The sequence below is a fragment of the Sorex fumeus genome, unplaced genomic scaffold (genome assembly GCF_029834395.1).
Source record: "Sorex fumeus unplaced genomic scaffold, SorFum_2.1 ptg000129l, whole genome shotgun sequence".
In the NCBI taxonomy this organism is placed as follows: Eukaryota; Metazoa; Chordata; class Mammalia; order Eulipotyphla; family Soricidae; genus Sorex; species Sorex fumeus.
The window spans coordinates 6,586,318-6,601,100 of NW_026606186.1; the positions used below are offsets into that span (position 1 = coordinate 6,586,318).

Consider the following 14,783-nt stretch of genomic DNA (forward strand, 5'->3'; position numbering starts at 1 on the left):
CTCTTTGCCCAATGTTCGGTAACCCCAGTGGACATTATAATCAGCCTGCGCTTTTGTCTTTCAGATGGCACTGATTTCTGGGGGGGAGGGGGGGGCGCGGGCAGTGGAGGTCTGCATCTGACTGTCAGTTATTTTCATCTGCCAAATACAACTAATTTTTGTTTACAGGTTTCAGTGCAGCAATGAAAACAAAGTCTTTGACATCTGAACCCATGGCGATTGTGGGATCTCTTCTACTCCCCGAGCCTGCATCCTAAATTTAGGGTGAATTGGTTTAGCCTTCTCATCATTAATAATTCCAGTTAATTGCAATGCCTTTACTCTTCCATGTTTTGCTTCTCGATTGCAATCTATTGCTACTAATACGGTAAATTCAAAAAATATGACCAGGTTTTTAAGGAAAGGGTTCCATTTTAGCAGAGCACTCTCTACCTTTTCTTTTCTAAGATTGGAGTGTATTCTTCTGATGGGCCTTCTAAGCTCACTGGGAATTCACACTGGGTAAAAGGAATCCAAAGACAATGGAGACATGAACCTTGAATTCACTTGTGATTGTGTGTGTGTTTTGTGTGTGTGTGTGTGTGTGTGTGTGTGTCACGTGTGTGGGGTAGGAGGAAGCATACCTGGCTTGTAGAGCCAGGAATAAAGGGATCACACCTCACTCCTGGCAGGGCTCTGGGGACCAGGTGTAGGTGCAGGGGTTGAACCCAGGTCAGCCACAATACAAGGCAAACACCCTACCCACTGTGCTATCTCTCTGTCCCTTAGATTTTTATTTGCAAGAAAATGCAGCACGAGATGGTGTGGTCTCCTATTTTGCTTCCTCTCTGGCACTCAGTGTTTCCTTGTAGGCAGATTGTTGTAGATGTTGCATTTGATTCCCCTACATGGTGCAGTCTGCTGTTTAATACATGCACAGCCCAAAGGGTTATGCCGCCATCTTCCCTTGTGCTCCCCCTGCCTCCTATGCACTCCTTCTTCCCACATGAAGTATGTATTTTGCTATCAAGGAAGGCCCTTTTGGAAACTGCCTATTTCATAAATTGCCTGGTGACACAAAGGGGTTGAATGCTGTATGCTTGTCTCATTTATTTTGAAAACTTTGCTCCTGAACTCACCTTAATCAATGAGCTCAGTGTTGTCTCCAATAAGTTATGTGGTGAATCTATTGATTGGGAGGGATTTTAGAAAACCGTCTGGGGTTTATAATGTCAGCAGCATTTTGATTATGAAAGGAGTTGGAACCTGGGGACCTGGAACCAGGTGGCGAATGTCCTAAAGCCAGTGGTGACATGGTGGACTGATTTCCTCCTGGGACCCAGTTCATGCCCTGCACTTTAACTGCGGCGACTTGCTTCTCTAGATTCACGTTGTAATTCTATTTTATTTTTGCTCATTAAAATGTTAAAAAAAATCAAACTGTACATAAAGAGATTTGTGAAAATATAAACTTGGGAATTGATCTGGAGAGCTGGCAGGAGCTCCCCCACCTCCTGCCTTAGCAATGAGATCATTTGCATTTCATCAGCTGCACTGTATCTTGAAGATCTGATTTATATGGCAGTGGCTGAGGTTGGTTGCCTGAGAGAGCTTGTGTAGGCTAGAGAAAGAGGGGAGTAAAACAGGAAAATTACTATCTCCAAGGAAGTTAGTTCCCTTGCCAAAACTATAGGTTCCAGGAAGAAAAAAACAGGGGGTTGTTAATGCACTTTTTCTTTCAGCAAAAGTTAATATTGAAGCAGCCTGCTATCAATAGAATGCTTTAAGCATATGTAAATCAGCATTTGCAAGCCCCTTCTCCTGGAGCTGGTTACCTTTCATATTCAGTTAGTGGTGGTTTTTCTTTGGAAAGGTAGTTAAATGTTTGTACATCGGGAAAATACCAGCATGAAGACATTTGGTTTTATTTCAGCAACTTTTATGTATGAGAAGCTCTGCTCCATTTTCCCTTCTTCTTCTTTTTTTTCTTTTGTTCTCTACTTCCCAAACTAAGAAGTCATTTTTTTTCTTCCAGAATTGATTTTTTTTTTTAGTTGTGGTTGAGATAATGTGTGAATATACCTACCACTGAGTAGATGCTCATTTTGGTCTTCTTCTCTGACAGCGCTTCACTGTCTTGTTTGACTAAAATTGGAATATTAAGCTCTTCTAATATTGCAAACATGAAGAAACAGATTGTAATGCACAAACACGGACCTATGTTTGCCTCTTTTTCCTCCTCCTTCTCCTCCCTTCCTCCTCCCCCTTGCTTAATTAGACTTACCACTCTTTTCTTGGGTAAGAAGGTAGGCTCCTGGGAAGGGAGTTGTACTCAACTTAAGTTGGGTGTTTTGATGTTTGTTCTAATAGTATCTGACAGGCAAGTTCATGGTTGGTTATTACTTTTGACATTGAAAACTGATAGCTAGTTGCTATAGTGTAGTGAGTAATAAGTTGGGCATATTAGATGCCTTTGACTCTGCTTTAGAGCACAATGCTTTTTCATAGCCATGGGGGTCCTTTCTCTAAAAAAATTTTGAGGTCTTTTGGCAGTTCCACTCCAACACAGACAAGAGAAGCATTTCTACACCTGTAACTCAGAGGGGCAAAGGAAAGCTGTCTTTGCAACTCATGTGGCCAGAGAGGGAGCAGCTGGTACTGGGTTTCAAAGAATGTTTGGTTCGTTTATATACAGAGCTCAAGAGAAGCTTGGTGGTATTGGAAGCTTGAAGTAAATGGAAATTTGTGAGAATTTTTTTTCGGGCAGGGTGAAGCATGTAAGTCATGAGAGTTGTGTATGTGAGTTAGAGTACATTTTATAGTTAAAATGCAGACATTATTAAAATGACTTCTATGATCTCTCTCCCATTATTTGCCTCATAATAACACTCTGTTCCGATAAGTTGCTTATGTTTTTGCTTCTGTTTATCAGCTAGTGCAGTTTGTTGAAATATTTTAAAATATTTAAATTTTAAAAGATGATACGGAGTTTTGAGTGCCACATGAGGACATTAGTGTATTGGTAATGCCTCTTGGAAAATGTGGAGGTATTCTTATCCACTCTTTCAGTTTTTAGCATCCTGCTCATGTGCTCATTCATGACATGCCTTAACAGGGCTGTGATATACATAGTTCCAGTCCAGACCAATATTAAAACCTAGGATATGCCCAATTGAATTATGTAGGCAGGATATGCTCTGCCAGAGCAAGTCAATGTGTTTTCTGCTTCATTGAATGGGTTATTAGATTGATGTGGTTTATTTCTTGAATGATAGAACTGGTTTTAAAAATAAATGAAGCGAGAAGCATCCATTCAGTTAGCATTGATAATTCATTATTATTGGTTAGAGAAAGTGCTACATTTGTAAACTGATCTTTAATTTATCACTTGAATGAGGACTTGCAACGTGCAGGTTTGTTTTAATTCGAACCAGCTTCTCAGTGACAAAAAAGTGTGTTCTTCATTTTTGTCTTGAAGTTGAGATTTTTCAGTAGTTAAATGCAGGAAAGGACACTTAAACAAAAGTTATAACATCGGTCTTGAACTTATGAGAGGCAGTAACTGTGGGAAATGTGCGATTAAAGGAAGTCAAGTTAGAGGGTATTTCTGTGAAGGAAACAATTATTGTTTGTGAATTTATTGTGTATGTGTTTAGCTTTGTGTCTATATGTTTCATTCCTAATGAAACGTGTCTATTAGGAAAACATCATCACAGTTAGATTGTGCTGTATGTATTAATTTTCTTAATTTAAGAAAGTTGTATTCTGAATAATTCTTTGAACTGTCACTCTGCTTTTTGTCATACTCTTGTGTATACTTCTCTTGAATAATGTACATGTTGTGTGTACTCACATATTTATAAAAAGACACGCACTGTTGTAGTTTGCTTTGGATTGTCATAAAATACAAGCAGGTAAGTGTGTCCGGTTATGAGAATGGCATTTAACTAAAAATAGTGTTCCTTAAAACTGCGTAATTTGGTCACAAAATGAATTTATGCCAGAAATGGCAATCTCTTTTAAAGCAAGTAAATGAAGTTTGAAACTCTTGAAACAATGTGGTTGATAACGTCCAGGGACAGTCATCTTCAAGTTGGCTTTTTATTCGGCTTATGATTTGGCCTATTGAAGTCGGGAAGCCTTGTCTAATCCTGGCCCCCTCTGTTCCTAGGTAACAGGCGAAACCGGTGCCAGCAACAGCGGCCCTGCCAGGCCAAACCCATGTGGCTCGGTGTTATTCACTCTGATCCATATGGTCAGGCTGGAGACGGTCCCTAGAGGGGTGTTAACACTCGGCAGCCCTGCCACCTCCCGCCCCTTGGAGCCTTCCTGCTCGGCTCCCGCTGCTTGCCCATGTGTGATTCTTGATTAATTTTTCATTTTTAATGAAGTTTGATCATGTTTATTATTCCTCATGATTGACTGCCTGGTACTCCTCCCATGTAATTGATAAAGCCCATATTTCTTCATCTGTCTCCCCATTCTTTAGGATGAAGTTGCCTGATTGTTTGCTGTGCTTAATGTTAGATTTATTGGTCCCATTAGATGTGTAAATTCTCTCTCTTTCTCTCCACAGGAAGTTCTACAGACCTTGACCAAGTTTTGCTTCCCCTTCTATGTGGACAGGTAGTGTCAGATTTTTAAACTTTACTTGAAAAAAAAAGTTGATGAAACTGCTAGGGAAAAATAGAAAACCATACCATTCTTAATAACCTGTCTATTGAAAACACTGACATTCCCAGTACCATTGCAGCATTCTCTTTTCCTGGGGGGTCTTACTGGCATTATCAAAAAGTTTGAAACATAAAGTTTTGAATCAGTTTATGAGATGCATTTTTGCAGGACATTTAATTTTTTTAAAATTTTGATTATCATATTTAAACCATGATTAAGAATGGTTGGTGTTTAATCTAGTGTTACATGCTTGTCATTTAAAGCTGAGATTTTTGTTGTTTAAACATAAATATTTTTGACTTAACCAAGTAACATTACCTGACTCCATTGCCTACAAGTGTTACCAAGACCACAGTTTTCCTAGATAGTAACAGAACATTTAAGTTCGTATGTGCCAGTCTTTTCTGAGGGTGTTCAGCTAATTGAAAGGTAGGTTACTCAGTGGTGTCCTGAATTTTATGTAGGTGGCTAAGAATGGTATTTCTGGATTAAATAAACATAGTCAATAGGCTTCCAGACTAATCAATACAAAATTATCTAAATATTTCCTTGGTATTTGCATTATGAGAAACTGGTTCACATAAGAATTCTAAAATAATTAAAATGGTTTGAGGGTTAAAATTCTTTTAGAATTCAGGTTTTAAGGTGCTTGCCCTGCACATAACCAATCTGATTTGATCCCTGGCTTCTCATATGATCCCCAAGCATCACTAGGAGTAATCTCTGAGCACCTCTGAGTATGGCCCTAAATCTAAATAAATGAGTACTATTGACCACTCGTAACAAGTTTAGAAAAGTTTTTTCTTTATAAAACTGTAATTTACCAGCAATATTAGCAAACTGACAACACTTAATTTTGTTTTTAAGAAATGTCTGGTTTTCAGTTTTACAATTAAAGTGTATTACTTTTGTGACCATGTTTTGATCTGCATGAATTGTATCTTAATGAAGAATTGAGTGATGAAACTATCCATACATTATGCCTCAGGCCTCTACTTGGTAGGGACAGATCTTAGAGGACGCCTTTATATGTAGTAAGTACCATGAGTATGTTTCATTGAAGCAATAAAGTATGTTTATGTCCAGGAAGGTGCAGTCAAGTATATTACTGTACTCAAACGAGGCAGGCCTGAAAGATGGAATATTTCACAGTGTTTGTGGAAGTAGGCTAGTTAGGTCTTTTCTTCATGTCATAGTAAGTAATGCCCTCATTTATTTGGGATAAACCTAGGTTTGGTAGCCAACACAGTTTAAAAGTACTCAAAAAGCAAAAGGAGTATAAAAAGGCAGCTCTAGGTTGTTGCCAGCCACATCTGCTTACTATTTTCCTGGGTCTAACATGTTATTTATTTATTTATTTTTAATTTTTTTTTTTATTTTGCTTTTTGGGTCACACCTGGCGACGCACAGGGGTTACTCCTGGCTCTGCACTCAGGAGTTACTCCTGGCTGTGCTCAGGGGACCATATGGGATGCTGGGAATTGAACCCGGGTCAGCCGCGTGCAAGGCAAACTCCCTGCCCACTGTGCCATCACTCCAGCCCCCTTAAATTTTTATTAAAGAACCATGGTTTACAAAGTTATTGATAGTTGTGTTCTAGGCATTCAATAATTCTACACCAATCCCTCCACCAGCATCAACTTCCCTCCACCAGTGTTCCCAGATTCCCTTCCCATTCCAACCCCCACACCACCCCCAAACTATCAACTTGACAGGCTTATTTACAGTGTTTCACTAGTAGCCGCTTAGATCTCATGTTTTTGGTTTCGTTTTGAGTGTATGACTATACCCTTCACTCATGCTACCACGAGTATCTTGCCCGCAGAGCAAAGCCTGGCAAGCTACCCGTGATGTATTCCATATGCCAGACACAGTAACAATTGTCACAATGGAGACGTTACTGGGCCTGCTCGAGCAAATTGATGAACAACGGGAGGACAGTGACAGCGACACACATATCACGGTGGCCTGATGCCTGTTAACCCATTACTTTTTCTTGTCTTCTTCCCCCCCCCACCCCCCGATTTCTGTCCTTCTCTGTCTCTTCTCTAACAATGGGGTCGAGCATTATTTAAGCATCCCTCATTTATTACAGTACATTTCCTCATCCAGTATTCTGTGTTCTACAGATAAGTGAGATCACTTCACACAACATGGTACCTTCCAGTTTCAACCACGTTGTAGTGAATTACATGATTTCATTGTTCCTTGCTGCTGCATAGTATTCCATTGTATGTTTATACCACATCTTTGTAATCCATTCATCTGTCACTGGACACTGGGATTGATTCCAGATCTTAGCTATTGTACTGAGTGCAGTGATGAATAATGGTATGCATATGTCCTCTTGAGAGAGTGTTTTCATATCCTGGGGATAGATGCCCAAAAGTGGAATTGCTGGGTCATGGCAGTTCAACTCTAAGTTTACTGAGAACTCTCTATACTGTTTTCCGCTGGGCTTGTACCAGACAACATTCCCACAAGCATTGGATAAGAGTTCCTTTTTCACCACATTCCCACCAACACAGATTGTTCCTACTATTTTTGATATGTGCCTTTCTCACTGGTGTGAGATGGTATCTCATTGTCGTCTTGATTTGGATTTATCTGATGATAAGTGAGGCTGAGCGTTTTTTCATGTGCCTACTAGCCATCTGCCTGTCTTCCTTTGAGAAGTGTCTACTCATTTCCTCTCCCCATTTGTTGTTGATAGGGTTTTTTGAGTTTCTTTTTGCTGATCTTTAAGAGTATTTTATATATCCTGTATCTCAAGCCTTTATTTGATGTGTTGACTGCAAATATTTTTTCCCCATTCGGTTAGCTGCCTTTTAGTTTTAACCCATGTTTTTGTGTGTTTAATTTGCTATGCCAAAGTTCTTTAACTTTATGTTGTTACATTTGTTTATTTTTGTTGTAGTTGCCTTTGATATCAGATCACTGAAGGCACCTTTAAGGTCCAAATCTTGAAGTTTTTTGCCCATATTTTTCATTATACTTTATAGTTTCTGATTGAATCTCAACGTCTGTGATCTGCTTTGAATTGACTTTTGTGTGAGGTGAAAGGTATGGATCCAGCTTTACTTTCTCACATGTAGTTATCCAACTTTTAACCATTGTTGAAAAAGCTATCTTTACACCATTTTATGTTCTCAGTTCCTTTATTGAAAATTAACTGCCCATATATATGGGCTTTTGTCACAGGGTATTCGATTTTGACCCATTGATCAGAGGGTGCATCTTTATTCCAATACCATGCAGTTTTGATCACTATAGCTTTATAATATAGTTCCAAATTAAGCTATGAAATACCCCCAATTTATTATTTTTCATTATAGTTCTGACTAGTCACAGTTTTTTCGGAGACCATGCAGATTTTATTACTAATTTTTCTAGATTCTGGAAGAATGTTATCTAAATCTGGATGGGGATTGTATTGAATCTTTATAATAGATAGGATAGTAATCTTGATTGTTCCAATTCGTGGCATGCGGTATTTTTCCAGAGCTGTTCATGATTGGGTTCAGTCATACAGTTATCCAATACCCATCCCTTCACCAGTGTACATTTCCCACCACCAATGTGCCCTGTTTCACTCCTGCCATCCCCAAACACTCTCTTTCCCCCCTCCTCCCTACCCCTACCCAGCCTGCCTCTGTGGCAGGCATTTTTCTTCTTTCTGTTTCTCCTTTTGTGCATTATTGTTTGCAGTACAGGTACTAAGAGGTCATTGTGTTTGTGTTCAGAGTGTTCAGTATTTTTATTGAGAAGGTAAGGCTGGAATAGCTTTTTCAGCTGTGTGCCTGCTTTGGGTGTGGATGTGACTGTCAAGGTTTCCAGAAGTACAGGGAGGTGGGGGAAGGTAGCCTCCCCCCACCCCCCACCCCCCCACACACACACACCCTGAGAAAGCCTGGAGATTTGCCTTGCTGTCTTGAGGTATGGGAATGTTTCCTTGATGTGTAAGTCTCATGTATCCTGTGTCTGACTGACAATATGTTTTCTTGAAGTATGACATTGACTGTGGGTTTTTTTTTTCCTTTGTTCGCTTTTGGAATGTTCGAAGTTATATTTGCCTTCCGCAGACCTGAATTTTCAGCAGAATTTATCTCAGTGAGGTATGTCCCGAGGTGATAGAGTCCAGCTGGGGTCATCGTGGTGATTTTGGACTGTGGAAGCAAGAGAGCTCTGCTTGTGTGGGCATCAGGCTGACCTCCCCCCCATCTGATTTGCTCCAGTTTGTTCAGCTCTGCTCGGGTCCGAGATTAATTGTGACTTTGGGTCTCTTTCAAGATTTATTTATGGGTCTCTGAATCAAGGCCCATAAATGAGCTTGTTTGGCTGAGCTGGAGGTGGTTTGTGGGCATGGCTCCTACAAACCTAACTTTTGGAGATTTACAGATCAATTTCTCTGGAAACTTAGTCCTGAGTTGTTGGGGTCTGGCCAGAGGCACAGTGGCAATTTGGGGGTATCAGGAAGCCTGATGGTGTCATTAGGCTTCTGATGAACATGCCCGGAGGGTACAGGTTGACAGGCTGGCAGCACTGCACCCCGCCTTTATCTCTTTCTTAAGTGATTAAAGTTATCACGGGAGAGATCTCCCATGTCTTTTGTTTAACTGACTCCAGATACCTGATGTTTCTGGATACTCTTAAATGGGATGGATTTCTTGATTGCTTTTTCCTCTGCTTCATTCTTTGTATATTTAATAATGCGACTGACTTTTGTGAATTGACTTTATACCTGGACACATTGCTATACTGGTTTATTGTTATTAGGAGATTTTTTTTGTAGACTCTTTAGGGTCTTCTATGTATATTATTATGTCATCTGTAAATAGTGATAGTTTGAGTCCTTCTTTTCCAATTTTTTTGGGGGCATCAAATTTGGATCCCTCTGATTTGTTTCTCTTGTCTGATTGCCTTAGCTAGGGTTTCTAATAACATAAAATATTAGTTTTGAAACTATTCAAACATTGTGGATTTCTGAAATCCTGGTCCCAAGGATGTTTCAGTTAATAGGTTGATGTACCAAATTAATTAGCTTACTTATAACCTCTAAAATAGGAAGGAAGTTGGGTTTCGCTTGGAGACACTTAATGCAAGTCTCACATTTATATATATGAATAAAGAATCTCAGTCACTTCTAAAATATATTACAAATGATGGCAAGGACATACTTATACAAATTAGTGAAACTTAAGTGTTTTGAAACTGTGATTAGGCGGTTGACAAGGAAAAATAAGGAAACTATTTTTATATAGTGGGTTTGATCTTGGGCATTAATAGTCCACCAAGGATTGCTGGGAGCAACTATATATATATATATGTATATATATGTATATATATATATATATACATACATACAGGGCTGGAGCGATAGCACAGCGGGTAGGGCGTTCGCCTTACAAGTGGCCAACATGGCCGACCCGAGTTCGATTCCTCCACCCCTCTCGGAGAGCCCGGCAAGCTACAGAGAGTATCTCGCCTGCACGGCAGAGCCTGGCAAGCTCCCCGTGACGTATTCGATATGCCAGACACAGTAACAACAAAGTCTCCAATGGAGACGTCACTGGGCCCGCTCGAGCAAATCGACGATCAACGGGAGGGCCTTTACCTTTATATATACATACATACATAACATATACATACACACACACACCCCCCCACACACACACACATACTTTTTTTTCACCAAATGACTCAGAGCAGATATACCCCTTTATCAGTATATTCAAGTTCTGCCATGTTTTTCTTCTCATTTTATTATTTCACACCCCCTGTAGGTGTTGATAACTGTTATTGATATGGAAAATCCACTTTATTTGGAGGACTGTGTTTTTCTGAATGGGGGCTTTTAACCTTGGCACCTTTTAATGCAGAAGAGGTAATAAGAAATATATAATAAATTAAATGTTTATTTACAGTAAGTGCAATGGCTGTAGTGTCACTTTTTTCAAAAAGTAGTTTATCAGTAGCACTGTCAAATGGCATGCCTAGATTCTGAAGCCCATCATGGCCCCCACATATGTTTCTGTTTTTGTTTTGACTTAGAAAATGTCAGTGTGGAAGATGGATAACGCCCCAGGTGATTGTGTTTCAAAAACACAACAGCTTCCTGATTTTCCCAGTCTCAGTGCTTTTCTATGCCAGGCAGCAGCCCCAGAAGCGTCTGACATTTCTGGTCTCTATCAAGAGTCGGGTTTTCACAGCCATCTTCACATCACTTGTTAACATTGACATCTTGCTGTCTCTTGTGTTGTGTTCAGATTTTCCTTTCTGAAATCAGGACTTATGACAAATAAGAATCCTGGAAGCTCTTCAAAAGAAAATGCTTTCTCACGTATTATCTCATTTTATCCTTTTATCATAAGAGATGAAACAAGTGCTGTTACCTTGATGTGAAAACCAGTTTAAGGTCCTCCTGGGCTGCTGCACAAGTGCCACAGCTCCCTTCCTCAGAGCGGGGAGGAGGGGAGGGAGGGAAGGAGGAAGGGAGAGGGAAGGACAGAGGAAGGGTGGACAGAGAGAGTTCATGTTTGGTGTTTGTGTTCCTAGCTGATAGCAGCCACTCTGCTGGGTATTTCTACATAAATACTTTATTTACAGAATAGCTAAGAGCAGTTCAGAGTATGTGACTTTATGTTGGGTCATCAGGAAGTGGTCATAAGGGCCGGAGAGATAGCACAGCTGGTAGGGCGTTTGCCTTGCACACAGCTGATCCAGGTTCAATCCCCAGCATCCCATATGGTCCCCCAGGCACCACCAGGAGTAATTCCTGAGTGCAGAGCCAGGAGTAACCCCCTCAGCATCACTGAGTGTGACCCAAAAAGCAAAAAACAAAAAAATAAAAAGGAAGTGGTCACAGAGCTGGGGCTCTGCGCTTCCTGGGTTTCTCGGTCTGGTCCAAGATATCTTAGAGAGACATTAAACAGTCAGTGTCCAAAGGTTAGTGAGGCCAGGGAAGGCCCAGGAAACTCCTTAGAATCAGTGAGATTTGCGCGAAGTCTGTGAGGAAACAGAAAGTGGGTAAGAAGGGGAGTACAAGGCAGCCTAACAGCTGTATGTGCCAAAGAGCAAAGCAGAGGAGAACTGAGTGAACCTCGAGATTATTCAGCCCAAAGGGACAGAGTTATGGTACAGCCAGGAAGGCTTTTGTCTTGCACGGTCCAACCCGTTTTTGATCCCTGGCATCTCATATGGTTGCCCAAGCAGCACCAGGAGTAATTCTTAAGTGCAGAGCCAAGAGTAACCTGGCTGAGCATTGCCGAGTATGACACCCCCCCCCCAAAAAAAAAAACCCAATCCTCCCCCCCCCCCCGCAAAAAAAAAATCAAGATGATCCAGTCCGAGCAGAGGGAGCCTGCTGGCGAGAGTGTGATGTGCCCGGGATAGTTTGGCCTCTGCCCATAGGAGACGACCCTCAAAGTGTATCCGAACAGACCACAGGATTTCACAGTTGCAATTGGTCTGCTTCAGTCACCCCATTTTACAGAAGAACGTGTAAGAAGCAAAGAAATGAAATGACCTGCTTATGGCCACATCTATGTAAATACAAGGCCAAGAAAGAAACGTTTTTACTCCTGGCCCAGCCTTATAGCCACCCTACACTGAACCTTTTGGTGGAGTTGGGTAGTGAAATGACAGACTGAGATGCCTGTCTCTCCTGCCCGAATTATTGTTTGGTTTTTGGTTTTGATTTTTGGGCCACACCTAGCTGTACTCAGGGGTTACTCCTGGTTCAGTGCTCGGAGATCACTCCTGGGGTGCTTGGGCGATTGTATGGCTTTGAACAAGGTCAGCCGCGTGCAAGGCAAGTACCCTGCCTGCTGTGCTATCTTTTTTTTTCTTTTTTTTTGGTCTTTTCTTAAATTTATTTATTTATTTATTTATTTTATGAAAGCAGTCTTTTTAAGGGCAAAAGCAAGCAAAATAGGAATCATGTCATTTCCCGTAGTGGTGCTCCTTCCTTGCCCTGGGTGGCCGGCACCTTACTTGAGCCCTCAGGAGCCTCTCTGGAAGATGGAAGTTCTATTCTTTCCCATGTCTGTGCTCCCCTGAAGCTGCATTGGGGTGAATTCTGCAGGCACAAATGGCCCTAGCAGAGACTGAAGTGGTGGCAGAGGTAGAGGTTCACGATTTAGGATACATTACAGCACACAGATATAAATATGGTTCCAGTGTCATTTGCCACCTTTTATGTACCTGTTCAGTGCCAGGCACTGTGCTGTTTTCCCCTGTGTTAAAGGTTACAATGCATTTGAAAGATTACCCTGTTCACGGTGCCTCATTTGTGGAATCAGACTCCGGTAGAATCCATCACTTGCCTGGGCTCCCACTGTTAATGAGAGACCCGCTTCTGCCTGACTTCTAATGCCAGCATACTTTTCCTAATATATCAGATACACTGCCTCCATCGGATCCATCAAAATAGAATGCAAACAGATCTGCTTTAATAGTTTTTTTTTCCCCCCTAAAATAAGTTGAAAACAGCCAGGAGTAAGTCCTGAGCACTGCTGGGTATGACCCAGAACTCAGAAACAAACTAAATGAAAAGTAATGCTTATATTGTAGAAACCCAGGAAATTTAGATAAAATAAAACCTGTGATAAGTGCACAGGTGCCAATCTATCAGGCCTCTCATCTCTGCCCTGCTCCAATTGGCATTGAATTCCCTCGGCCCCCTTTTCTCCCTTAGTTTTTCATCCTGTGATTTAAACTGTGTCCTTGGTATCTGAGAACCATGAGGTGACTGGGCTTGATTTCAGGATAGGGCTTGAGGTGGGGGGGGGGAGCCACTGGGGGGTAGCTTTTGTTTTGGTTGCCCCTGAAGTGCTCCGTGCCCTGAGATATGAGACATATGTCCCACCCGACCTGCTCCTCCCCCGAGGGCTGGGCTTCTCCTGGACACGGTTAGGCGTTGGGTGGGACCTTTACTTTTCTTTGTGGTATGGACGGCTTTTGGCTTACCAGCCAGGACTCCTATTAACATTGTCAGGCTCATGGAGCTGAGGGGCCCGAGAGATCTCTGCTTTTTCTTCCGGCCAGCCGGCAAGTTCCGGCAGCAATTAGGTGCTGCCCTGTCTCTGACGGTGTGTGACCTACTCCTGGTCCCCAGACATCTGGGGTCAGTGTCGTTCCTGCCACTTGAACCTTTGAGCAGGGAATGTGAGAAACTTGAGTCCCAGATGAAAGGGGTGTTTGTGGAAGAAAGCTCTGAGGCGCCTGTAACCGGAGGCTGAGAGATGTGGTAGTCTGATCAAACTTGAGTTGCCCCGCCATGCTCCACACTCCTCCAACTCCCCGGGGCCCCTGGAGGAGGGGCAGGCAGGCCGATGGGCCCTCTGCAGTTGCTGGGCCAGCAGGTGACCGCGGGTAAATCACACTTCAAGGTGGCAGAACATTTCCCTTCCACCTCTGGGCTGTCACGTGTTTCCAACTCCCAAGAGCCGTCCTGCCACATGTGATTCCCATCTTACAGGGCAGGCTTAGAGAGGTCCACCAAGGCACCATCTCACAGAGCATGTTATCCGGAACCCCAATCTGAAGTCGGGACCTTTCAGTCCCTCGCCTGCCGCACGCATCTCTGTTGTCACTGAATCCTTCCCAACGGCTTCCAAACAAGTCTGGTATTCCCCCACCCCTGACTTTTCATTCTCAGTCGCAAGTCTGCACACGGCGTTGTATCTCTCAGCCCTCTGGTCTGTCTCCTGCTTCTGTCATCCCACAGGAGCTTTGCTTGCCTGGGTCCTCCAGGGCCTCCGGATGGCTCATTTCAGTGGGCACGTTCCCTCATCACATCTCCCAGCATCAGTGCAGCCACCCGCCTCCTCCTACCCTTCTCCCGGGTGGCGCTTCTTTGTCGGCTGGTGATGTCCCATCCTCCTGGGTTTTCTCTTGTTTCTTGGGGCTATTTCCCCGGGTCAGCTCCTCCTTAACTGGGCACCAGGTGCCACCTGTGTGTGGATCATGGTGGGATTTCGGCCGCTGAGCGTGGCCCAGGTGTGGGTCTGCAGAAGTTTGCTGCTCATCTACGAACAAGGTGTTGCCCCTTCCCACGTGACCCACCTGGGTCCTGGGCTGGCGTGGAGTGGACAGTGGGGCCAGCGGCGTTGTGAGGCCTTGCTCTGCCA

The 14,783-nt window shown here is 42.6% G+C and overlaps 1 protein-coding gene across 3 annotated transcripts in view; it reads left to right on the forward strand.

The window, feature by feature from the left end:
• DENND1A (DENN domain containing 1A) overlaps nucleotides 1-14,783 on the forward strand; it is a 523,912-nt gene that overhangs the window by 192,596 nt on the left and 316,533 nt on the right. For 2 of the 3 annotated variants that reach the window (XM_056138645.1, XM_056138644.1), the window contains exon 4: nucleotides 4,556-4,605. The exons of the other annotated variant lie outside the window; for it this stretch is intronic. In XM_056138645.1, the coding sequence (XP_055994620.1) occupies nucleotides 4,556-4,605 (50 nt within the window). The remainder of the gene's footprint in view (nucleotides 1-4,555; nucleotides 4,606-14,783) is intronic. 3 annotated transcript variants of the gene reach the window in all.